The 27,283-nt window shown below is 47.0% G+C and overlaps 1 protein-coding gene and 1 non-coding gene across 2 annotated transcripts in view; one reads left to right on the plus strand and one right to left on the minus strand.

Moving 5' to 3' along the window:
• Positions 1-27,283, minus strand: part of pde5ab (phosphodiesterase 5A, cGMP-specific, b) — a 46,165-nt gene that overhangs the window by 5,953 nt on the left and 12,929 nt on the right. Inside the window, exons 9-19 of the mRNA XM_068755624.1 lie at positions 15,839-15,947; positions 15,660-15,744; positions 13,057-13,232; positions 11,483-11,542; positions 10,965-11,111; positions 7,932-8,057; positions 6,879-6,973; positions 6,722-6,809; positions 5,288-5,388; positions 4,242-4,319; positions 2,784-2,847 (exon numbers count right to left, since the gene is read on the minus strand). Of these exons, the coding sequence (XP_068611725.1) occupies positions 2,784-2,847; positions 4,242-4,319; positions 5,288-5,388; positions 6,722-6,809; positions 6,879-6,973; positions 7,932-8,057; positions 10,965-11,111; positions 11,483-11,542; positions 13,057-13,232; positions 15,660-15,744; positions 15,839-15,947 (1,129 nt within the window). The remainder of the gene's footprint in view (positions 1-2,783; positions 2,848-4,241; positions 4,320-5,287; positions 5,389-6,721; positions 6,810-6,878; positions 6,974-7,931; positions 8,058-10,964; positions 11,112-11,482; positions 11,543-13,056; positions 13,233-15,659; positions 15,745-15,838; positions 15,948-27,283) is intronic.
• Positions 231-302, plus strand: trnae-cuc (transfer RNA glutamic acid (anticodon CUC)). The gene has a single exon. It is a non-coding gene; the product is annotated as a tRNA-Glu (tRNA).

The raw sequence follows: 27,283 nt of genomic DNA on the forward strand, positions 1-27,283 counted from the left end.
ATCTGCTGATGAAAACGCTTCATGGCTTTATAGGGATAGACAGACAGACTGTCTGAGGAGAGGAGATGTGAACCAATACCATCAGAAGCGGGACACCTTCGAAGGGACCTCGAGGAGATGTCAGTACAATAGAATGATGAGAATCAGCACCTCCAAACTCCAGGTCATGGTTCTCGATCGGATGAAGGTGATCTGCCCTTTCTGGGGCGAGGGAAGGATGGAGCGTGTGGTCCCATGTGGTCTAGCGGTTAGGATTCCTGGTTCTCACCCAGGCGGCCTGGGTTCAACTCCCGGTATGGGAACAGCTATCTGTTCTTTTTCTTTTATTGTTATTTTGCATCAAATGAGTAATTTAATATTAGTTTTATTTGTATTGTTAAATGTCGATGATTTATGTACTTTCAACGGAAACAAGACCGCAAGGGCTTTTTAGAAATGCTCCTCTTAGACAGGATGTTTGACTGTACTTGTACTGTAATACATACTACTGTGTGACTGTACTTGTACTCTAACATTCTATCTAATAAATATATTCATCATCATCATCATCAGATTGACAGGCAGATTGGATCTACATTCCTACTCTCACCTATGGTCATGAGCGAAAGGACAAGATCACGGATATAAATGAGTTTCCTCAGCAGGGGGGCTGGACACCCCCTTAGAGAGGGTTGAGGAGCTCAGTCACCAGTGGGATCATCCCCTCATATCTGTCTGACCTCATTCATCCTAATATCCGCGGCATCCATCTGTACCCAGAGTTCAGGAGAAGCGTCGCTCTGGAATAGCCTCGCAGCTCACGCCCCGACAATCTGACTCCGATGAGGCTTTACAAGCCGCAAACCTCTTAGCGTTACTACTCCACACAGTTGCTGGGTTTCCTGATCATGGATCATCACTCACTAGTGTTTTTAAAACTACATACGTGTGTAATTCTGTCATCAAATGGAGTACAGGTCAGATTTGTCCTCTTCCAGGTGATTACAGAGGCGGCACCTCAAAATATGCAGCCCTGAGTGGATTTAGTGGTTTCATCTGAGGACTGGGGCTCAGCTGTTCGTATTAATTAGGACTCACTTGTCAGCACACAATGATAACGCATGCACAGAGTGTGTGCCTGTCTCTCCGGCTTGCCTGTGGTTCCTAATGAGGCGCAGAATTACAAAGATCAGCAGAGACATGAAACAACAGGGGCACAGCTCTGAGATAATGATGGAACAAATGTGTGTGTGTGTGTGTGTGTGTGTGTGTGTGTGACAGCGGGAGAGAGGGTCAATGGACTGCACTTAAATAGCGCTTTTTCCACCTTTGCGGTGCTCAAAGATGTTTCTACACGACTATTTTGCTGTTTTTGGTTCACTACCAACCCCAAAACAGCAAAATCAACCATCAAATGAATCCTGCGTAATTTGCGTAGTTCTGTGATCACCTCCTGAAACGCGTCTGGCAGAAATCTCACCCCCTGTGATGTCACAGATTGAGGTCGTCGTGTCTAAAAGAGACTGGATGGATGCAGTCGATAAATGTGTTTTCGTTGTGTGTTTGTATCTGCATGCATAATGACAAAGAATAAAATATTTAAGATTTAGCATATATTAATATATTACTATTGTTCAGGAACTTCTGGACCTGCACTGAACAAGGTCAGCTTGAGCAGCGCTCTCCTTGTTGTTGTGAAGCGTCTGGTAACTCAGAGATTCTGAGGAATGCAGCGTTCTAATAGTGTGTGTTTTTGAAGTTGTGCATCTTCCTCAGTCCACATAGACACCTTTAAGCGTGGAAGCTAAATCAAATCAAACTAGAAAGACAATCAGAGACTGCAGACCCCGCCTCCAAAAGACTATTGGATCTTGTGAGACAGTAAACAGGGCTTCCGGATCAGAGGGGCCAAACCTGCTCTAGCTTGCTGCTCCGGAACGTACTACAAGACTCCTTCTGGACTCTTTTTCCCATCATGCCATTCGTGTCTGTAAGAGCCAATGTGCGCACGCTGGGTGTGTGCGCGCGCTGGGTGCGTGCGCGTGCTGGGTGTGTGCGCATCCACGCCACGGTGATTGGGGCGTGGCACAGCTGGAGTGGAGGCTTTATTTGTGTGCGCACCTGTGCTGTGTTAGTGTGTGTGGCCTTGTTATGGTGGTGGGGTGAGCGTGAGGAGAAACTTTTTGTTGACCGCATTAAAACGCAGGATAGACGCGACGGGAACAACGACGGATTGCACTGGCTCAGTGAGGTATTTACCGTCAACCGATACAACAGCCAACGTAAGTCCTCAATCTGCTATCTCTGCGAGCTGGAGCAGAATAAATCCGTCAAGGCCTGTGCGAAGTACTGCGTGCGCGTCGTCAATGTTTTAACCCCTTCGACTTAGCCCACCGTGGCGTTTGAATTCATTTTATACACGCCACAATAGTGTCCCTCCCTCTTAAAGTGACAGTTTACAGCACAGGCACAATTCCAGATGTAAAAATAATTCTAGAATCTGGATCCAGATCCGAATCAACGTCATTCTCGGGGAGGACCGAGCCACGGACAGAACCTTGCTTGTGTAAAAATTTCAAGTCGATTGGGTTACTAGTTTTTGAGTTATGCGCTCGGACAGACAAACAGACAAACATACAGACAAACGCACCCAATTGCAATACCCTCGCCTCCCCTTCGGCGAGGGTAATGAATCGCCCTGATTTGATTGCATAAGGAGGTTATGTTTGTTTTAAATTGATAATAAAATGTGTTGCCAGCGTAGATTCAGTAATGAGAAGATATCCAGCCTGTTTGTTGTTTACCCTTTTTTGCACTGGCCAGGGCTTGGTAATCGCAGAGATGTCACAGGCAGTCATCAGCATTGACCTGCAGGGTGAAACACAAATATGAATGGTCACAGCTGGTGGAATGAAACCACATCCATGAGTGGGTTTATGAAGCTGGAATTCAAACTGTGTCTCTTCGGATTGACTACTTAATGTTTCAGTAATAACATGTTAATATTCTAAAGAATAGCTAACATTTGCTCAAATGTGCGAGTGGCTCATGATATGATTAATCTAGCTTGGCATAAACATGGAAAGTAAGAGGAAAAAGCCACATTTAAGATTTGACAACTGCAATAAGAATAAAATCCAGACAATCTTTCAGTGCAAATGAAAGCAGCTTTCAGCCCAGTTCTTCCGTGTCAGTTCGTTGTTTGGTTTATAAAGTGGTTATAAACTGCTGGTTCAGGCTGCAGTGAAATTAGTTTTGAACTGATGACAATGCAACTTCAACCCAAGTTTGAATTGACTGGTAGCGCCACCTGCTGTTGTGGAGGGTGAAACACTCCATTAACGTTCCATTGCACAGCAGAAGGATCCTGCTAGAATGTTCTTTTTTGATTTGTAATAAATATTTTATTGGATTTTGCTTCTGAAGCAACATTCAATAGTAATATGTGTGTTTGCAATGCACGTTTTTTGTGTGTCTCTTATCAACATAATCCTTTAGTTTCTTAATGCTGTTTCTTAGCACACTGAATTTGTTGGAGAATTTCAATGTTTGTTTTTGGTTTTTTTCAGAAATTAGCTCCTTAGCTGTGCCCCTCCCTCTAACTACAGATGGTGAGGGCACGCCCACCAGCACCACCTGATGGTCAAAGTCGGTGTCTCCGACAGGAGCAGCGGCGCCCGGTAACGGTGGTGCATTATTAACGTAACACCGGCCGTAGACAACAATAGCGCCGGCGCCACGATCGTAGACAACGGGCTAACTGTTTGCACACTGACCAGCGATTGAAATCCAGCCATTTTGTATTTATATATAGCACTAAATCACAACATATAAGTTATGTCAAGGCACTCACTCCACCTAGACTAACACTTTAATCTACAGAGACCCAACAAAAACCAGAACATGAAGTCACTGGAGAGAAAAACTGCCTTTAACAGGCAGAAACCGAGAGCAGAACCAAGACTCAAGGTGAGAGCGATGAGTGAGAAAGGATGAAGCACTGAAGTAGTTGGCGAACAAACTGTCAAGAAATAGATTAAACTCATCTCAAAATCCAAAATCTATCATTCGTACATTGTGCTTATGTACAGTTTATGGGACGCAACATGTCCTCCTGCTTTCAGGCTTGACCTGCACAGAGCACAGATCTGATTTAATATTTCCACCTCACGCTTGTGAAGAAATGAAATTAGTGTATTAATTAAAGGATAAGATCTTTTTTTAAGGTCTGTTTCACATTGTTGAGGGACTGTAAAACTTACCTCAGTAATTCTCTGTGCTTTTCATCCTCCCAAACAAACTGGCTGTTCTTTGTGAGCTCAAAAAACTCCCCGCGCCTCCTGACAACACACATAATGACCCAGAGCAGATAATTACCCACATTATATAAATACTTTGCTCCTTTACCACCCACTGTCTAGACGGGAAGAGATGGAATCAGCGCTGAAATCACCGGGATCAGAGGAAACGAAAACTAGTTTGCAAGTGAACAACATGTCTCTGTCCTTTGATTATAGTAAAAACGTTATAGGTGATTCACGTTTATTCACTATATTTGGCATATTTCTTAGCAAGGTGTGAATTTGTGTGTTTTCTCTGCATCCCATTAATGTATTAAACTCACACTTAACCCAAGAGGTGCCATGTTTGTCAAACTGGAGAAACCACCTCTGAACAGAGGAGGAGGATTAAGACACCATCTATCAGCTGACTACCCACAAGCCCCGGCCACACCTGGGTGCATCTCAACAAAACGGCTCAGTTGAAGGTACGGGGACAGCGACCCTTCACCTTTTGGATCCTAATGACTCCAGAGGATTCATTGGTCAGGTTTCATGACTGCCGGGGAGCATTAGCATTCATAGAGGTAATGCTAATACTCATGGGGAGACTGATTGCCTTTGTGTTTTTGGTCACTTCTTTGATTTCTGCTCCAACAGGAGTATAACCATCCTGACCCTCGACTCGTCGCTCAGAACTGAAGAGCATTTTAGCTAGTTTTGTATTGCCTAACAGTCTACATTTGTGCATCTTACTGTATGTACTGCAGCTGAGGAACTGCTCTGCATCTACATTTTGGGATAGTTGTTCCCTCAAGATATGCATTTTAATTGTGATTTTCCAAGGAGCCATTTGGATCTTATCTTAAGCACTCTTTGTTTCTTGGATCTTTTTGAGGCGCTGTGTAAATGCCGCTATGTCTGATAGCACCTCTTTCCTCTGCACAAATGGACCTTTGTCCTTCTGTGTTCCCTTTCTCGATCATTGTCCAGTCAGACTTCCATCTGGCGTGACAGTTGGTACCTACTTCATGTACAGGGCGAGGTCAGTGGCTAGAATGGCCCTCTCGATCATCTTCAGAGTGGCCTTGTACTCGTCCAGGGAAAGGCCGCTCAGGATCTGGTTCCCCTGGAGAGACAGAAACGGAGCAGCTGCAGATGTTTTACTTTATTCACCGAGTACACATATCAAGTTTGACTCAGAGTGAAGAGCGAGATAACAGCCCTCTTCTGTGCGTTCTGATGGACAAGAGGTTACCGTGACAACAGGTCTGACAGACACACACACACACACACACACACACGCACAAAATTTATTAGCATATGAGTTTACACATTATTCCAGGTCCGTGCCGTTTCGAGGACTTCTAAGTGTAGGTGTGTGTGTGTGTGTGTGTGTGTGTTTGTGTGTCTGTGTGTGTGTGTATGGATGATGGAAGTCTGTTTGGAGTTTGTGCATTTGTTTGTTGAGAGTCCATAAAGCTCACAGAACGCTGTGTTTTATTGGACCATCAGAGTCCTCTGTTGTAAGATAGCAGCTGGGGAATGAGGAGAATGAGGAAGGAGTCAGGGAGACCACGCTTTGTAATCCACGCTGCCTGTGTTTGAGAATGCCGCGCATAAATTATACTACGTCTAAAATACAGCCACTAATGTGGCAATGGGCGATATTTCTGATCCCTCCCGTCTTGAGGCTACTAAACTCGTATCGTGCTTGTGATCAAACGTGTTGTTCAAGGCTTTGGTCGCTCCTTCTCCAAGCAGGCTACAGCTTCATCTTAATTTACTCATATTTTCTTTCCAGCTGAAAAATACGCTGATTTGAAGCCCTGAGCCCGGCTAACGATGAACGCAGCAGAAGAGTTCACCTTTAACAAAAAGCTAATAGCGCCTTAAAAAGTCAAATGGTTTTTAGCAGGACTTTGGGCAGCTATGAAGCCGCACCGCTTGATGGATTGTCCGTGCATTACGGCCACCGTGGTCAGGAGCCTCGCGGAGTGATACGTACCGGTAATATAATATTATGGTGTGTATAAGGACCCCAAAATGCCATCTGTTAAGAGACATGCTGACAAAGCGGATTTCCAACTCGAGGCTGTCGGTCCCGCAGCAGAACACGGGAAGCGTGAGAATCCAACATGAATGGATCAATGGAGGAAGAGGAGGAAGCAAGAAGAAGACCTGCGACTACATGCGCGTCCGTCTCTGCAATGCCGTCAAAACCCACGTGAAGAAAACTAACTCGGAGCTCGCCATCATCCCAGGTGGGATTAACCAAAGAACTCTACCGACCGTTCAAAGTTAAACTGCGAGCCGGGAGCGTTGGGCGACAGGCGGCGACCACACGTTCACCGAGACAGGGAGGCGACGCCGGGCGAGTTGCATCATTCATTCATAGTCCGAAATATGTGATACTTAAATGACTTCTAGGTTACGAGATTACGCAAAGTGAGTGCACCTACGGGACTGTTGAGGATCATGAGGCAGTGGTCGAAGTGGTGGTGCTCCATGGTGGAGTGGCAGTAGAGCTGGGCCAGTGGGTGGTCGCTCCTGGACACACAGACAAGAGTTCAGTCTAATCTGCAGCCACGCAGTCCTTTGCATGCGCTGCGGCTGCACCTCTGTATGTAGGAGTTGTTGACTCCTCTGTGGTCCAGATCGTGGCTGAGAGTCGCAATCATCAGCGCCAAAACCTCCAGATCGCTGAGGTTGCCCTGTTGAGAGATGAGTGGAAGGAGTCAGAGAAGAGGACGGACAACAGCCGCTCTGTGCACAGCATCCGACGCAGCATCCGACACGGCAGCTTCTACAACGGCGCTGATGAGCGAATGAAGAACTCCAGAAAGATGCATCCAATGTGCAGAAATGAGTGTTTCTGTGTCATGGATGCCACCAGAATTTCATCCCTGCAGGTGTCGGACAGCCTTCGAAACATATTCACCATCCCTGCTTTCGAGACTTGCTTCTCGTTGCTTCATAATGTTTGCTGCTTGAAGTTGTGTCGCTGTCAGGAGTGCCGTTTGATAACTCTTACCTTCTGATGCATTCACACGTTGTGGTTCTTCCTTGTCCCGGTCGTATTATATATATACATTTTATTTAAAAGGCGCCTTTCTCGGCACTGAAGGACACCGTACAACACATATCAAAAATAACATATCTAAAATAAGAATGCAACAGAATATAAAATAAAATAGTAACTTCAAAATAAATTTAACGGAAATAAATTAAGATAGTGATATGGTAATGAGAAAAAAAATAATATTGTGACATGTATCATAACTAACGGGACCAAAGTCATCACTATTGGATGTCAACTTGAGCCTCACGTAGACAGTAAGACTTTGTGTGTGTGTGTGTGTGTGTGTGTGTGTGTGTGTGTGTATTGCACATCCCCTTTTTTAATTGCCCTCCTTACAGCACCCTTCTTTTTATTTATTTGTTTTCTTGTTTATCTCCATGGATAGCCTGTCCAAAAACAAACTTTTAGTGCTTCAGATTTCAGAAAACGGGACATTTGCTGACACATGAACTTGTTTAACAGAAACTGTTCCCGAGAGAACCCTCCGTCTGCCTGCTGAACCAATGCTGTGCTTGGAACGCGAGCTGCGTTCGTGGCCGCCTGTCTGCGTGCAGTGAGGTGGAAGCTTGGCTGCGATTGGCTGCACTGACCTGCAGGCGTCCCGACTTGAGCAGGGCGAACATGCTCTGTGCCGTGTTGAAGGCGTGCCTCCAGTTGTGATAAGCCACGCTCTTCCTGTAGTTCTTCTTCACACTCAGGACCCACTGGCATAAACTCTGTGGGAGAAAGTCGATTCAGACTCAGACAACGCAGGCGATGCCTTCAGGGCCTGCGTCCAATAAACTCTTTGGTAAAGAAGGTATTGAAACTGTCCCACACAAGCAAACAGAGGCTCAGCGTACAGAAATGGAGGATGTTAGTCGGATGTCCGCGTCAAGACAGCCTCTTTGAGTCTGATCTCCTGTCTAACACAAGCATTCTATTCCTTCACTGGCTAATTCTATTAGAACGAGTGCATTAAGAAAATGGAATAATTCCCATAAATGTTTTTGATTAGAAGCCAACACAGACTGAATGGAACTTAGCCGATCAGCTTCGTATTTAACCGCCACTCAAATGATCATTACCGTCTTAACTCAGTCGGTTTTAGTGTAAGATGACAGTTTATGTGTAAAAAAACATGTCAGGATATATTACATATATATATACCGTATTTTCCGGCTTATAAGTCGCTGTTTTTTTCATAGTTTGGTCGGGGTTGCGACTTATAAATCGGAGCGACTTATATATTTATTTTTTTTACAAAATTTGTGAGCGCAGAGACAGTAGCCTAAACATTTCTATAAAAGGTGTTACAGGGAACTCTGTGAGAATCTGTCGCTGTTTCTGGAGGGTCGGAGTTATCTGTCACATCTGTTATCTATAAACACCAATTAGAGGGGCTGAATCAAAATGTTGGCGAAAAGAAGGTCGTATTCTGCTGCTTACAAGCTTCAGATAGTGAAATATGGAGCCGAACACGGTAACCGAGCAGCAGAAAGAAAGTTTGGAGTGAGCGAAAAACTTGTAAGGGACTGGCGAAAAGCGGAGGTTACGCTAACTGAAATGAAGAAAACAAAGAAAGCTAATCGCGGGCGACAAGCTAGGTGGCCGCAGTTGGAGGAACGAGTTCACGCATGGGTGCTTGAACAACGTGCTGCTGGGAGAGGTTTGTCAACGGTGCAGTTGCGTCTCCACGCCCAGGTGGTTGCCAGGGAGGTGAATATAAACGGCTTTGCGGGAGGACCTTCTTGGTGTTACCGCTTCATGCAGCGCAAACGCCTCTCTATCAGAGCAAGGACGACACTGTCCCAAAAACTGCCAGCGGACTTCCAAGCCAAGGTTGACAGTTTCCGCGCGTTCATTGAAAAGCATGTAAGTGATCACAACGTGACACCGGATCATATTATTAACATGGACGAGGTCCCCCTCACTTTTGACATCCCCATGGGCCGAAGTGTTGCAGAGAAAGGGCAAAAAAGTGTGAATATCGTTACAACTGGTCATGAGAGATCACACTTCACAGTGGTGCTGGCATGTTGTGGAGACGGATCAAAACTGCCACCGATGGTCATTTTCAAACGAAAAACCATGCCAAAAATCCAATCCTCCTCAGTTGAAGTCGCCGTGAACGAGAAAGGGTGGATTGATGGAGAAATGATGAACTTGTGGCTTACAAAATGCTACAATAAGCGACCGGATGGCTTCTTTAGAGCACGCAAAGCTCTGCTTGTGATGGATAGCATGAGAGCGCACATCACACCACAGTTAAAAAATAAATTAAAAGTTCTCAACTCCATACCTGCCATCATCCCTGGAGGCTTAACCAAAATACTCCAGCCACTTGATATCTCCGTGAATAGGAGCTTTAAGGCAGTTTTGCGTAACCTGTGGGAGCAGTGGATGACGGATGGAGAGCACAGCTTCACGGCAACCGGGAGAATGCGCCATGCAACTTTCCTGGAAGTCATTGAATGGATCGACAAAGCATGGGCTTCAGTGACAACCGCAACCATCCTGTCGGGATTCAGAAAGGCTGGAATAATTGGAACTGCAACTGACGACGAGTCTGATGTAAGCGACGTAGAAGAGGAAGCGGCGTCTTGTCTACCTGCCGAGTTGGCGGAGTTATTCAAAAGTGACACAGAGGATGAAGATTTCCTTGGATTTCGTGATTCCGAGTAAAACCTGATATTTTGGTAAACTTGTTAGCATGTTCTTTGTGCTATATGTTGTTTGGTGTTGGATTTTAGCAAATATATTTTCCCCAAAAATGCGACTTATCCTTCAGTGCGACCTATATATGGTTTTTTCTTCTTAATTATGCATTTTTTGGCTGGTGCGACCTACAATCCGGAGCGACGTATAATCCAAAAAATACGGTATGTATATTATGTCATTGCTATTTATAATAACCAGGATGTGTAATCCAGCAATGATTCAGGAATAATTCATACATTTTAAACTCACAGTGCTGGAGGGTCTTTATCGGCCCCCCAGTCAAAGACACTTTATGTGAATTGTCCACAGGCACTCTGGAGGTCAGCCACCAAATTGTCCGTAAGTGTGTGTGTGTGTGTGTGTGTGTGTGTGTGTGTGTGTGAGTGTGTGAGTGTGTGGTTGTCTGGCTATGTGTGGCCCTGCTATGCGCTGGCGACTCATCCTGGGTGTACCCCGCCTCTCGCCCGCTGTCAGCTGGGATAGGCTCCAGCAGCACCTGTGACCCGCAGCTGGAGACGAGATGATTGATCTCCAAGAAGATGGATGGAAGGATGGAGGGAGGGAGGGGTGGAGGGGTGGAGGGGTGGAGGGATGGATGTATGGAGGGAGGGATGGATGGAGGGATGGAGGGGTGGAGGGGTGGAGGGATGGATGGAGGGAGGAATGGATGGATGGATGGATGGAGGGATGGATGGATGGATGGATGGAGGGGTGGATGGAGGGAGGGATGGATGGATGGATGGATGGATGGATGGATGGATGGATGGATGGATGGATGGATGGATGGATGGATGGATGGATGGGTGGAGGGGTGGAGGGATGTTTTTGGTGGGACAGCAGCTTCCTGGACGTGTAACGTTAGAGTCCTGCTGGACTTGCACCTACAACCTGCGCTGACGCCTTCCGGGTCAGTTCTTACCCACCGTGTACTTCATCTGGAAGTTCTGCACCAGGTTGAGGTCGACGAACATGCGGATGGTAGCCAGCGTGGTTTCAGTGTCTGACAAGTCAAAGTCACTGAAGCTGAAGTCTAGAAGGCCCAAGGACTGGGCTGACGGCACGGCGGCTACCTTCAAACACACACACACACACACACACACACACACACACACACGCATAAATGCAGGGAGGCTTCAATGACTGGTTGCTGTAATAATCTAATGGAATCATTTCCAGAATCTCAGTGTCAAATGAGTTCTTTAGATTCTTTTTTTTTTTGGCTACAAAACCGAACAGGAGAAGCTTTAAAAAACACATTTGAGGTGTGTCACACAAACCAGCACAACCAGTAGCAGCCATTATCATGGTGTCTGAAGCCAGACGGCCCACCATAGAGGCTCAGCAGAAATCTGCATTCTTCTCATCTGTATGATGACGTGACGATGTCGCTACGCTGGACTCGCAGAGGTGTGTATTGTTAAATTAATAAATTTGAATTTACCGCGGTTACCTGGAGTTCCCGTGACTCCTCCTCTGTTGCCGTGGCGTGATAGGACAAGACCTGGAACAGACAGAAGGGGGGGGGGGGGGGTCAGAAATGTTACAAAAAATAAAATCTTATTTGTTAGATATTATCCCTCCCTCCCTCCTTTCCCGCCCACCTCCCTGTTTTTTTAACTAAGTCGCATGTTAACAGTCTTTGCTCTGTTATTGGTTCGCTCTGTGACGTGTACTAACAGCATCACGTCATCCTCAGCGGAGAGTCTTCAAAGCAATACCTTCATCCCTCTGAATGGTCCTGACTGAAGTACTGCAGTTATTTATACTTTTCTCGTCCACAAACCAGAGTGAGCAAGGAAGCTTTCAGCTGACGCTTTTGATGGAACAGCACGGAGCTCAATTTAAGATAATTGAAGTCCTCTTATCAGTGCATTTCTTTGCTTTTGGACTCCAGCAGCCAAATATAGCGGCGCATGTGAAAGAATATGAGACTGGATACAGGAAGGCACAGTGGTGTCAAACCAGTGGAAGGAAGACGTGGTTGAACTGGGTAAAGTGGGGGGGGGGGGGTGTCAGCTGCCAGTGAGAGGAGTTCTCACGTCCGAGACCTTAAGCTGACCGCTCCGCCGCTGAAACCAGACGTCGTTCTGAACGACAGCGTGACTGACAGCGCCGCAGGAGCAGCAGCTGTAACAGTCATTTACGCAGCTCAATTATTCTGAATCTGTGTCGTCTCCTTGGACTGCCGAGCACAGAAGCTAAAAACACGCAGGAAAACATCAAGAGGCATCTTCAAAAATGCTCCTGCAAAGCGAAGTCTCTCTCTCTCTCTCTCTCTCTCTCTCTCTCTCAACCCGGCCGGTCAGACAGATGGCCGTCCACCATGAGCCTTAGGTTCTGTCCAAGGTTTCTGTCTGTTAAAGGGAAGCTTTTCCTTGCCTCCATCGCCAAAGTGCTTGCTCTAGTGGGACAAGTTGGGTTCTGTCTTTCCCTGCTACTCCTGTAAAGTGCGTTGAGATAACTTTCTGTTATGATCTGGCGTTATAGAAATAAAACTGAATTGAATTGAATAAGAACGGCCAGATCCGCCTCTATTTCCTGAGGAGGCTCGGGTCCTTCAGCATCTGCCGGACGATGCTGAGGTCTAGTGACATCCTGTTTGCGGTGGCGTGCTGGGGCAGCACACTGGGGGTCGCAGACTCAAACTCGTCTGTAGAGCAGCTGATGTTGTCGGGGGCGAAACTAGATTCCTTAGACGAGAGACAGTGATGAAGAAGAGGATGCTTCAGAAACTATGACGCATCCTGGACAACACCCCCACCCCCCTCCATCAACTCCTGGTACAGCAAAGGAGCACACGGCTGAGCCTGAGACCACGCCCCCCACCCCCGAAAAAAACTGAACGCCATATAAGGCCTTTTCTTCCTGTGGAAATAAAATGACACAAAGCCTCATTTGAAACCTTCCATTGCTTCTATTATATTTCGATCACTGCACTTTGTGCATCGTCTTAATATATTGTTTTATTCTGATCGGTTCGGGCCCATACTGGGCTTCTGTCTGCGAGAGGCTGACCTCCAGCGTGACCTCTTGCTTGGCCATGACTCTCTCCACTGTTTCGTACATCTGCGTGTTCTGGATGCCAAGGCCACAGAAGATGGCGAACGCCTCCAGGAACTGCTCGTCGTTCCTGTTGAAGGTCTTCACGTTGCCTGATAGTTCATCCGTCTTATTCACCAGCTGGCACGCGCCTGTGGAGGGAAGCAGCGACGGGCGTTCAGGCGGCATTAGCGAGGAGCTGTCTCATGTGCACAGATAGCTAGTCGGCTGTTAGGAGAGGATTGCGTAAGGGTGTGGCTGCGTTATCCTAAAATGTAAGCCAGTCGCTGCGATGGATGGATGGATGGATGGATGGATGGGTGGATGGATGGATGGATGGATGGGTGGAGCGGCAGGTCTATTCATGGAGGGATGATTGAAGCGGTAATGCTAGACTGGCTTAACGTGTTCTCAGAGGCGTTAACCTGCATCACTGCTGGAAAACCACCGACACAATCTGGAGCAATCTGTGATCAATGATGATCCGTCTGGTCCTAACCTGCACACTCAGCATCCGTCTGGTCCTAACCTGCACACTCAGCATCCGTCTGGTCCCAACCTGCACACTCAGCATCCGTCTGGTCCTAACCTGCCCACTCAGCATCCGTCTGGTCCTAACCTGCACACTCTGCATCCGTCTGGTCCTAACCTGCACACTCAGCATCCGTCTGGTCCTAATCTGCACACTCAGCATCCGCCTGGTCCTAACCTGCACACTCAGCATCCGTCTGGTCCTAACCTGCACACTCAGCATCCGTCTGGTCCTAACCTGCCCACTTTGCATCCGTCTGGTCCTAACCTGCACACTCTGCATCCGTCTGGTCCTAACCTGCACACTCTGCATCCGTCTGGTCCTAACCTGCACACTCAGCATCCGTCTGGTCCTAACCTGCACTCAGCATCCGTCTGGTCCTAACCTGCACACTCAGCATCCGTCTGGTCCTAACCTGCACACTCAGCATCCGTCTGGTCCTAACCTGCACACTCAGCATCCGTCTGGTCCTAACCTGCACACCCAGCATCCGTCTGGTCCTAACCTACACACTCACCATCCGTCTGGTCCTAACCTGCACACTCAGCATCCGTCTGGTCCTAACCTGCACACTCTGCATCCGTCTGGTCCTAACCTGCACACTCAGCATCCGTCAGGTCCTAACCTGCACACTCAGCATCCGTCTGGTTCTAACCTGCACACTCAGCATCCGTCTGGTCCTAACCTGCACACTCAGCATCCGTCTGGTCCTAACCTGCACACTCAGCATCCGTCTGGTCCTAACCTGCACACTCAGCATCCGTCTGTTTCTAACCTGCACACTCAGCATCCGTCTGGTCCTAACCTGCACACTCAGCATCCGTCTGGTCCTAACCTCCACACTCAGCATCCGTCTGGTCCTAACCTGCACACTCAGCATCCGTCTGGTCCTAACCTGCACACTCAGCATCCGTCTGGTCCTAACCTGCCCACTCAGCATCCGTCTGGTCCTAACCTGCCCACTCAGCATCCGTCTGGTCCTAACCTGCACACTCAGCATCCGTCTGGTCCTAACCTGCACACTCAGCATCCGTCTGGTCCTAACCTGCACACTCAGCATCCGTCTGGTCCTAACCTGCACACTCAGCATCCGTCTGGTCCTAACCTGCACACTCTGCATCCGTCTGGTCCTAACCTGCACACTCTGCATCCGTCTGGTCCTAACCTGCACACTCTGCATCCGTCTGGTCCTAACCTGCACACTCAGCATCCGTCTGGTCCTAACCTGCACTCAGCATCCGTCTGGTCCTAACCTGCACACTCAGCATCCGTCTGGTCCTAACCTGCACACTCAGCATCCGTCTGGTCCTAACCTGCACACTCAGCATCCGTCTGGTCCTAACCTGCACACCCAGCATCCGTCTGGTCCTAACCTACACACTCACCATCCGTCTGGTCCTAACCTGCACACTCAGCATCCGTCTGGTCCTAACCTGCACACTCTGCATCCGTCTGGTCCTAACCTGCACACTCAGCATCCGTCAGGTCCTAACCTGCACACTCAGCATCCGTCTGGTTCTAACCTGCACACTCAGCATCCGTCTGGTCCTAACCTGCACACTCAGCATCCGTCTGGTCCTAACCTGCACACTCAGCATCCGTCTGGTCCTAACCTGCACACTCAGCATCCGTCTGTTTCTAACCTGCACACTCAGCATCCGTCTGGTCCTAACCTGCACACTCAGCATCCGTCTGGTCCTAACCTCCACACTCAGCATCCGTCTGGTCCTAACCTGCACACTCAGCATCCGTCTGGTCCTAACCTGCACACTCAGCATCCGTCTGGTCCTAACCTGCCCACTCAGCATCCGTCTGGTCCTAACCTGCCCACTCAGCATCCGTCTGGTCCTAACCTGCACACTCAGCATCCGTCTGGTCCTAACCTGCACACTCAGCATCCGTCTGGTCCTAACCTGCACACTCAGCATCCGTCTGGTCCTAACCTGCACACTCAGCATCCGTCTGGTCCTAACCTGCACACTCTGCATCCGTCTGGTCCTAACCTGCACAGCTAATCCAGAACGATGAACAGATGAAAACGAGTTACCGATGACTTTGTCCTTCTTCCCATTCCTGATAGGGGTGCAGAGCAAACTCTTGATCTGGCAGCTGGTGTGATCTTGATTTTCACTCTGTCCGAGGACAATCGGAGAGAAATAATCACTCCATGTGGGAAAAGAGAACAGGAAATGATGAAAGAAACAACGGAAGGAAAGCTATACTGACTGTCCAGGGGAAGCGTTGGTCCTTGGTGACGTCTGTGATGTTGAGAGGCTGCATGGTGTTTTTAACATACTGGGCATACATGTAGTTAATCTGAGTGACATCACAGTCCCTGGCGAGTCACACGACACAAACAAAACCATGAGAATAATGCAGTGGATTTATAGAGCGCTTTTCTGACAAAGATGCTTCACATTATTCGTTCACTCCATTAGACAAAGCTGCCCTGGGGCAGATACAGCTGCCCTGGGGTAGACAGTCAGAAGTGAGGCTGCCAATTTCCGCCATCGGCCCTTCTGACCACCAACGGCATTCACTCGCTCACTAGATTCACACGCAGGCAGTGAGCGGGTGAAGTGTCTTGCCCATGTGCGGGAGCCGGGATTTGAACAGCCGACTTCTCGCACCAACTACTTTGTGACTGACAAAGCTTAATAAATTCAAGTCATTAGGACAACGCTGAGCAACAACTTTGGTGTTTTCGGGGGGGGGGGGGCGGGGGGGGGATGAAGGGAAAGGTCTGCAAGACCAGCCATGATGGACGGCTTAGAGTCAGTGGATCCAAAGGGCAGGGTGAAGTGGAGAAGGTTGGGTTGCTGTGGCGACCCCTCATGGGACAAGAAGGAAGTACAGTAGTAGTAGTAGTAGTAGTAGTATAACATCTTAAATGAAAAACACGAACATACTGTATGTAAACATTATAAAACTGTTAAATGTAAAAAAATAGAGAGAACAAGTGCCAGAATGATGATGAACTAGAAAAGTAAATAATAAACGGCAGTAAAAACAGAACCTCCGTGGCGGATAATAAACAGCATATTTGGGCATGAATGGCACTCAATGAGTTAAACAAGTCCAGTTGATTCTTCGCTTGCTTTCTGTGAATAATTTTAGCTTTGACACTTTGTGCATTAGCTCCAGGCTAACAGGAATGAATAGTAAAAGCTGCTGCTTAATGAGAGAGCTGGAGCTGGGAAGCTTCACCCGACCCCTCCCTGAGGTCTTCAAGCTGCAGCCGTCAATCACGTCTGTCCGCTCTTAATATGTCTGTTTGTTGTCTTTGGTCGCTCCAAGCCGGACCACAGAGTCGGCTTTAATACTGCATGATAAATGATGGAAAATGGATTCATAAACATTAAGGCAAAAGCCAAGGGATTTTGTGTGTGTGTGTGTGTGTGGGGGGGGGTGTGTGTGCGTGTGTCAGTCAGGCTTGCTCTAACACAAAGAGAAACAGAGAGAAAGGAAATACAAGAATTTCAGAATGTTAGACGACAAAAAAAATACCAGATACCAGAAAATACTTTGGTCACTAAGAGAGACAGAAAATCAAGAGTAACCATCGATCCATCGTCGACCGTTTATCTGGGGCTGGGTCACGGAGGCAACAGTCTCAGCAGGGATTTCCAGACTTCTGGGGGCATTCCCAGGAGAGAGGCATAGTCTCTCCAGCGTGTCCTAGGTCTTCCCCGAATTCTCCTGTCAGTGGGACGTGCCCGGAACACCTCCCCAGGGAGGCGCTCAGGAGGCAACCGAAATAGATGCCCCAGCCACCTCAGTTGACTGCCCCCGATGTGGAGGAGCAGCAGCGCTACTCCGAGTTCCTTCCTGGTGGCTGGTGCACCCAGCCACCAGGAAGGAACTCGTTTTGACCGCTTGTATCCAGGATCTTGTCCTTTTGCTCATGATAGCGTATTGCTGTAGTTTTGCATTTTATTTATGTTTCATGTTGCACGATTGCACCGAGAACAATTAGTTTGTGAATCCTTTCGCTGACAATGGCGAATAAATCGATTCTGATTCTGATTCTGAATCTCTCTTACGCTCTTACTGCATGTCAACACCTATCAAGCTATCAGAATTGAGTATTTTTATGTATGAGTACTCAGACATAAAAAATAATCCAATTTAGATCCCAGACATTGATTATGGACTGGATCTGGATTCCATTGAAGACAGTGGGTTTTTGATTGGACAAATATTACTGGTAATGTTGATAAAAGAAACTTTTGTGGATTGGTGATCGGAATGCTTCCAACGTGCACACTCGCATTCTGTGTTTGATTATCCACGCATGCTAAAATCCACATTTCCTGTCTCCCTGTGTCCGCATTTATCTCAGGGTCGGATCTACATTGGTTCAGTTTCACTGGACTTCCTGCCGAAACGGACACGTTGTCTTTCGGAAGCCGCAGCCCGAGGTTAATGTCACTATAAAAAGCCTCCTGTAGTCAGTGCTAACATCCTGCAGGGCCCCTCCCTTCCTGTGTGGGCCCGTTAGGAGTTCTACTTGAACACAGAAAGCAGAATCTAAAGGCAGTTGAGTCTAAACATGCGGCCTGAGAGCAGGCATTAAAAAATGGGCTGTTACGGAGGACGAGACAAGATAAGACATCTGGGTTGTGTCCTCCCTGACGGTACTGGGAGCTTCGCAGCTTTCCCTTTCTTTGCATGTTCACACACCGAGCTGTACTTACACACTGACAGGTACATGCAGTTCATGGGTTCAGACCTGAGAGAGGTGTGTTACATTTCAGCTTCAGAGAAGGACGGTTACAGGTCCTGATTCACCGATAAAAAGAAGGTCGCATTCTATGCTATCGATGTTTTACACTAGGCTGTTTAAACGCGCCAGAGTTCGTTTCCTCGGATAGTCCACTTCGTTTGTGCAGGTGTGAAAGCTCATCTGAACTCTGGTGCGGATCAAACAAGCGAACTCGGTTCGCTTGCAGGGGAACCCTGGTTCGGTTCGTATCGGTGTGAAAGTGTAAGGAGTTAAGTATGGCATAGGTTGAAAGAGGGTCTAATATTTTTTGGGGGTTTTAAGACAGATAAATGCAGCAGGTTTGGCAATTAAATATAGCGTCGAATGCAACTCATTGTGACCGCTAGGGGGCGCATGTACGCCTCTAGAGGGATCAGCACCCGCAGAGACCTAAAACACCACAGAATAAATCCTGTGGTGAAGCAGCTAACCAGAGCTTCGTGTGTCTCTCATGTTTTCATAAACAGGTGTGTTAATATTCCTCTTTTAAGCACAGGCGAAATGCATTGCGGAGGCTAAACATGTTGTTAATGTTTATGTGATTTGGGTTTGTGTAAAAGTAAGAGTGTTAGAGTTCGTTTTTGTGGTATTGTGTAACATGTAACAACATGCTAATATGCTAAGCTAGCGGAGCCATTGAGTATGCTATCTGCGCCATCTTGCAGTTAAAGGAGCAGGCTGTAATGTTTTGTTAATTTGCACTCACCGGTTACATGCATTTAAAGTGAATTGTTTCATTTGATGATGTTGTATTATTATTAGACAGAATAAATCCTGTGGTGAAGCAGCTAACCAGAGCTTCGTGTGTCTCTCATGTTTTCATAAACAGGTTTATTCTCACGCATGCCACCTGGTCAACGTTAGGCCACGGGGGCAACATTTGGGGGCTCGTCCGGGATGAGCTTCTAAGGTGAATAGAAGCTCATCAATACAATTGAACCTGATAAGCAGTACCTGGACTCACGAGTGAGAGTTTATCGATCGAGACATGGCTACTCTACGAGACCTGCGCAGAGGGATCCAGCGACAGATCATCAAACTGACCAGCTCAGCCAACACAGACGTGCTTCGCCAGTTGGCTGCCACCCTCGAAGAACTGGTAAAGGAGGAAGAGGTGCCTGGAGAGGATGCAACAGAGCTGGAACTTTTCGACTTCATCATGGCTGTCCTGGATGGTGATAACCTGACTAGTCGAGAGGACCGAGGCATGGCTCATCTTCTCTTCCTCAACGACCTCATCGAGAAACGGCAGCAACATTCGGATGAAGTGGAGCCCGCACCGCAAGTGTAACAGGGTTGTTATGGCCTGGTTAAATCCTGATAAGTTGTGGGCCAGTGCCCCGGCAGAGACTGTGTCAGGTGAAGATGTATCAGTTACAGGTTTGAGTAATAATGTAAAGGTGACATCATCGCAAGGTAATCAGATAATGAATGTCACGGAGTTGGTTAAGTTGAGAGATGTATCCCATTTATTGCCACGCAGGGAATTTAAGTTACATTGTGGGCAGATTTCTGATGAGGATTCTGATGTAAGCTACAACACCCTGTGTAAACAAATTGACGAGGGGTTAGCTGAAAATTTCACAGAGACAGAAGTGATTCGTACCGTCATAAAAATAATCAAACCAGGTTCCTTTAAGGAGATGTTGATGACTACAGATGGATTGACTGTAGCAGCGCTAAAACGCTTTCTCAGAGGACACCTAAGAGATAAGAGCAGTGCAGAATTGTTCCAGGAACTTAGTCATGCCAAACAAACTGATAAAGAGAGCCCACAACAGTTCATGTACCGTCTGATGGGGCTAAAGCAACGGGTTCTGTTTGCAGCACGACGAAGTGAGTCTGAGTTCCAGTATGACAGTAAGTTAGTACAGGATGTGTTTCTCCACTCATTGTATCAAGGTCTTCACGAAAAATTCAGTTATGTAAGGCAAGACCTCAAACCTCACATTGTAAACATGGACAGCTCTGAAGATTTAATTCTAGAAATAATTTCTCAGTCAGTCGGTGAGGAGGTAGAAAGACAAACACGCCTTGGCCGACCCGTTAAAACAAAAACACCTACTGTTAATGTTATACAACATACCACTCAGCAGGTCCTACAGCAAGGGGTAAAACAAAAGGCAGTGCAAGCTCCTACTGAGATCCAAAACAATGTTCTGCAGACCCAAGTAGAGGTTCAAGCCAACCGCACTGCTATCCACGAGCTAACAGCTCAAGTCTCAGCCCTCACCAAGAGCCTTGAAAAAGTTATCAGCTCAGCTGCAACTACTCCGGTACCTGTTAACACCATCCAACCTGGGTCAGCGCAACCACCACCTGCTCCAAAAGGGAGGTGTAAGAAATGCATCGCGGATGGGATCATCAGTTGCACCCACTGTTTTAAATGTGGTCAGGACGGTCACAGAGCTGTTGGTTGCCTAGTCAAGCAGGTGGGAAACTGGACGAGGTCACTGGGGAGGGGCCACCAGTGATCACAGCCAAACCAGAGTCCCATGTTACCATAACCTGCCAGAAACAAGTACGTCCGACTATTAGTAAAGGGTCACCAAAACCCAGATGCAGGAGAGGACATCGAGTAGCAAAACTGCTCGGGAGGAGATGCACGGTAACATGTTTTCTTAATGGTGTCAAGATTGATATGTTACTGGACAGTGGAGCCCAAATAACCATCCTAGAAAAGTCATGGCTTGAGATGCACCTACCGCATGTCAGAATCCAGTCCCTGGATGCACTACTTCCAGATCACCAGCTCCGAGTTACTGCCGCCAATGGGACTGAATTACCCTATGAAGGATGGGTTGAACTACTGCTCGAGATCAAAAGTGCAAAACATGGAAGTGTGGCTATACAGGTTCCCATGCTGGTAAGTCAGTACTGTGACAGTGGTCCATTGCTCGGCTTTAATGTAATTGAGGAAATCATTTTGGAAAGCCAGGAAGAAGCAGAAAGTGTCAGCTTAAGTGACTTACTAGCAGAGACAATGCAAGTCAATCCAAACACAGCTGAAGCTATAGTCTCAGCCGTCAGTGAGACTCCAACTCGAACAGAGCAAAGAGAACGGGGGAGGACCACCGTAAAAAGTGGAAAAAGAGGGTTCACAATCCGAAGCGGCCAAAGCTGTCATGTAAAGTGTCAGATCAGGGCATGGCCAGCAGGGGGAACAATGCTGTTTGAGCCCAATGTGGGAGATGTGTTGCCAGAAGGGTTAGACCTGTTTCCAGCTCTTGTAGATGTAACTGTGGGCTCTTATAAAACAGTAAAAATTCCAATACACAACCCCTCAAAGCACGACATCTTTTTACCACCAAGAACTCATCTGGGCTGCATAGAGGAAATTGTTAACAGCAAGGCCGTCAATCTCCATTCCCCACAGCAGTCATCAAACTTTACTAGTGACACCAAACTGTGCTCTGCCCGGGTTGAAACAGTCAGTGATGCTGAAGCAAAGCCCGATAGTGATCCCACAATAAAACACACAAAAGAAAAGTGGCATCCCCCCGTAAATTTGGAACATTTGAATGATCAACAGCAAGAGGCTGTCCGTCAGATGTTATTTGAAGAGTGTGATGTTTTCACAAAAGGAGAGGGAGATATAGGCTGTATTCCCAATTTACAGCTCAAGATCAACCTTGTAGATAACATCCCTGTTCAGAGATCCTACAACTCCATACCTAAGCCACTGTACAAGGAAGTGAAGGAGCATGTGCAAAATCTCTTGGACAGAGGTTGGATCCGTAAATCTGTTTCACCCTATTCCTCATCTGTTGTGTGTGTCCGGAAAAAGGATCAAACATTGCGGCTGTGTGTGGATTTCAGAGGAGTCAACTTAAAGACCATCCCAGATCGTCATCCGCTGCCACGAATCCAAGATCTGCTAGCCAGTCTGGGGGGCAATAAGTGGTTCTCCATACTGGACCAAGGCAGTGCATACCATCAAGGCTTCGTGAGCGAAGAATCTAGACACATGACAGCTTTCAGTACACCATGGGGGCTGTATGAATGGATTTGCATTCCATTTGGATTAACCAATGCACCTGCAGCCTTTCAGCGATGTATGGAGGGTGTATTAGAGGGAATCAGGGATGAATGCTGTGCACCGTACTTGGATGATGTGCTATGTTATTCTGCCACATTTGAAGAACACCTGACACACCTCAAGCAAGTACTCTGTCAGATGAGAATGAACGGCATTAAACTCCGACCAGCTAAGTGCGAGTTTTTCAAAGGAGAGGTTCGTTACCTGGGCCGTATTGTTTCAGGAGAGGGAGTCAAGCTCGATCCAGAGGATTTAAAAGCAGTAATGGCTCTGAAAGAGAGGACACCTCGAACTGTGGGAGATGTCCAGTCCCTGATGGGATTTCTGGGATATTACCGCTCATTTATTCAAGATTTTTCCCGCCTGGCAAGGCCATTGTTCAACCTGTACCAGAAACCTGCTGGGGTTGACAACATCAAAACGCAGATCCAAAGAGGGGGTGGAAAAGCCAAGAAAGGAGACAGAGGACAACTGCCATCCAAGACACCCATCATATGGACGGCAGAACACCAAGCTGTTCTGGAAAATCTAGTGGACATGTTAACGCACCCTCCCATCCTGGCTTATCCCAATTTCGATCTCCCCTTTGTTTTGCACACAGATGCGTCTAATGAGGGTCTTGGTGCTGTCCTGTACCAAAAACAAGACAACAAGCTACGTGTTATTGGATATGGCTCAAGATCCCTAACTCCGGCAGAGCGGAATTACCACCTCCATTCTGGAAAGCTTGAATTCTTAGCACTCAAATGGGCCATCTGTGAAAAGTTTCGCGACTACCTGTATTATGCTCCAACATTCACAGTGTTTACGGACAACAATCCGTTGACTTATGTCCTCAGCACAGCTAGACTCAACGCTGTTGGGCACAGATGGGTGGGGGAACTTTCCGATTTTTTCTTCGACATAAAGTACCGGCCTGGAAAAATGAATGCTGATGCCGACACTTTGTCAAGGTACCCACTGAGTCTCAGGGATAATGTTGAGGAGCATTCTGAGTCCATATCCCCTGATGTCGTGTCTACAGTGTGGCAAGGCAGAAAAGCAACACAGGAAAATGATGTGCCTTGGGTGGCAGCATTACAAATCAGAGATGTAACTGACGACGCCATTCCAACAAACAGTGTTGCCAGTGTCACCCCGGAAGACATCGCAAAAGCACAACATGAGGACTTAGCAATCAAAGAGATCATATCCCTGAAACTCAAAAACTGGATTCCAAATGAAAGAGACAAAAGAAATATGGAAAAACTGACAAAAAGACTACTCTATGAGTGGAACAGACTGGTTGTGGAGAATGGCATTCTGTATCGTCAGACTGACAAACACAGACAGCTAGTCCTTCCTGAAAAACTGAAGCTGAGAGTGCTGAAGACACTGCACAATGATATGGGCCATGTAGGTGTGGAGAAAGTGACACATCTAGCCCGTGAAAGATTTTATTGGCCGTATATGCAAGATGATATTGAGGAGTATGTGACTAAGAGATGTGTGTGTATCAAGCAAAAACACCCAAATATGCCACAGAGAGCTCCCATGGGACACATAACCACCAGTGCTCCATTCGAACTGCTCTGCATTGACTACCTCCACCTCGAACAAAGTCAAGGTTACGAGTACATTTTGGTCATTATCGACCACTTCACACGCTTCGCCCAGGCATATCCAACACGGAATAAGTCTGGCAAGGCAGCTGCTGATAAAATATTTCAGGACTTTATACCTCGCTTTGGATACCCCGAAAAGCTCCACCATGATCAGGGAAAAGAGTTCGAGAATAGCATGTTCAGTAGACTCCAACAACTTTCTGGCATTGCTCACTCTCGTACCACGCCCTATCATCCACAAGGCAACCCAGTGGAGAGGCTGAACCGAACACTTCTACAAATGCTTCGAACTCTGGCTGAAGAAAAAAAGAGTCAGTGGAAAGATCACTTGTCTCACATCGTGCATGCTTATAATTGCACCAGGCATGACGCAACAGGCTTCTCACCATTTTTCCTTCTGTATGGTCGAAACCCACGGTTACCGATCGACTTATTGTTCCCACCGAAGGGAGAGCCAGGCACAACAGACAGACGCACATACACACAAAAATGGGCGGAGAGGATGCGCTCTGCATATGAAATAGCTGCCAACAATAGTGAGAAATCCTCGTCAAAAGGCAAGAAAGTGTATGACAGAGGAGTCCGAGGCATTCTGCTTCAACCAGGCGATCGGGTGCTGGTAAGAAACCTGTCGGAGAGAGGAGGCCCTGGGAAGTTACGTGCCTACTGGGAGCAAGTGATTCACAGAGTGGTAGAGAGGGTTGGAAGCGGACCAGTCTACAAGGTGCAGTCGGAAAAAGGGCCTAAGACTCTTCATGTGCTTCACCGGAACCTGTTGATGCCGGTGAATGAACTTCCTCTAGAAGAGAACCTTCCTGCCAATGTACCAAAACAACCAAGACACAAACAAACAAATGTCTCAAACAGCAATTCAGCTACAGATAGTTCAGATGAAGAGGAGTTCACATATGATCAAAACATCCAAATCCCATGCTATCGAAGGGTGACGAGAAGTCAGCGGCCGAAATGTTGTCACAAGTTGCCAGACCTCTCTCCAACCCAACCACAGCTTCGAGTGACTGCCGATGAATTCTTTCCTGCCACAGAGGATGCTGAAGTTGGCCAAGATGAAAGACAGGCACAGAATGACATTCAAGTTGAGACAGATGAACACCAAATGGGGACAGAACAACACCATGTTGAGACAGAGAGCCAGGGAGGTGAGGCAGAAGGGCCCAGGAGATCTCGGAGGATAATGAGGCCAAGAGAGATGTTCACCTATGATCAGTTTGGTCAGCCATCATACCAGCCATGGGTTGCGGGTGTGAACACATTACTGCCCAGCTTGCCTGCCTACCATGGGTCCCCTGGTCCACACTTCATATACCCCAACCCTTATGCTTACAGTCCCTACACACATGCATTGGTACCCTATAATTCATATTGACTGTTATTGTCAGGAGACATTTTTTTTTAAACAGGGGAGTGTGTAAGGAGTTAAGTATGGCATAGGTTGAAAGAGGGTCTAATATTTTTTTGGGGTTTTAAGACAGATAAATGCAGCAGGTTTGGCAATTAAATATAGCGTCGAATGCAACTCATTGTGACCGCTAGGGGGCGCATGTACGCCTCTAGAGGGATCAGCACCCGCAGAGACCTAAAACACCACAGAATAAATCCTGTGGTGAAGCAGCTAACCAGAGCTTCGTGTGTCTCTCATGTTTTCATAAACAGGTGTGTTAATATTCCTCTTTTAAGCACAGGCGAAATGCATTGCGGAGGCTAAACATGTTGTTAATGTTTATGTGATTTGGGTTTGTGTAAAAGTAAGAGTGTTAGAGTTCGTTTTTGTGGTATTGTGTAACATGTAACAACATGCTAATATGCTAAGCTAGCGGAGCCATTGAGTATGCTATCTGCGCCATCTTGCAGTTAAAGGAGCAGGCTGTAATGTTTTGTTAATTTGCACTCACCGGTTACATGCATTTAAAGTGAATTGTTTCATTTGATGATGTTGTATTATTATTAGACAGAATAAATCCTGTGGTGAAGCAGCTAACCAGAGCTTCGTGTGTCTCTCATGTTTTCATAAACAGGTTTATTCTCACGCATGCCACCTGGTCAACGTTAGGCCACGGGGGCAACATTAGCTCCGGACCAAGCACAGGACCAGAAGTACGTGGTGACGCTGCATGCTGTACGTCGAGGGAACAGGAAGTACAGCGCGCACTCCAGACTGCCTGTCTCTGGTCTGTGACTCCACCCACATTTGCAGATCTGTTATTGTCTATTCATCCAGTGACAAGGCCAAAACTTCAGTTGTGTGATTTTATTTTCCATTTCTAATCCTAGTCAATGTTCATGTTTGTGCAGGTCGAACATAATGATGGGCAAAACCTAATAAGAGATCAATATCAGCTCCAGACATGAATCACAGCCGCACACACGCATGGTCCAAGGCTTAGATTAAGATTGAATTTTAGATGCTGCGTAGCAACGGGGAGGCCAGGCCACCCTGGAGATGAGAGGGGGTGCGTGGTTGGGGGGGGTTGTCATCACATTGCATCTTAAATCAGATTAAATCTCATTCACTCCTACTGGCCGGAGCAGGACTTGATGTCAGGAAGCTCTGCTGCTATAAAATCCTTTTCTTCTCAGCCCGGACCGCCGTTCATCCTTCCTGTGCGTCTTTAAATCCTTCACTTCTTTGATCGTTCACTTCCCCCCCCCCCCCCCCCCCCCCTCAGAGAAAGCTGCATCCTGATTTTCTCCTGTATATGACTTACATCAATCATTTTCATGCCAAATGAAAATAAATCTTTGAACGTGGTCATATCTGTCCTATCTATCCGAAATTAATTAAATTAACCCTTTCCTCTAGGAACTTAAATGGCTTATCACTATATACAATCTTAGCACACTGGCACAAACCTGGAGCATGACATAGCGGGCCGTCTGACTTTAACATCAGGCGGCTGCTTTAGTCACACGATCACTTTCTTCTTTAAAAATCGACTCCACACTAAAAGCTGTGAAACTGAGCTCACATAGAAAAGAGAGGGTAATTGTTTCTGTCATTTCAGAATGTAAACCGCTAGCCATGTTCTCTGCAGCCCTTTAAGCTACGGCATACGCATGCAGCATGAATCATAGAGCGCTTAGACCGGACTCCAGATGACTTTGGTTTGGAAACATGCTGGTAAATAGTTTCGGGTCAAAACATATCCTAAATCTTCTCAACTTGTAACATATTCTAACTACGGTAATAACATTTTAGCATTATGTCGTAACAAAATGCAAGAGGTTGGCGTCACATTTCCTCG

Source organism: Brachionichthys hirsutus, chromosome 23 (assembly GCF_040956055.1).
Source record: "Brachionichthys hirsutus isolate HB-005 chromosome 23, CSIRO-AGI_Bhir_v1, whole genome shotgun sequence".
Taxonomy (NCBI): Eukaryota; Metazoa; Chordata; class Actinopteri; order Lophiiformes; family Brachionichthyidae; genus Brachionichthys; species Brachionichthys hirsutus.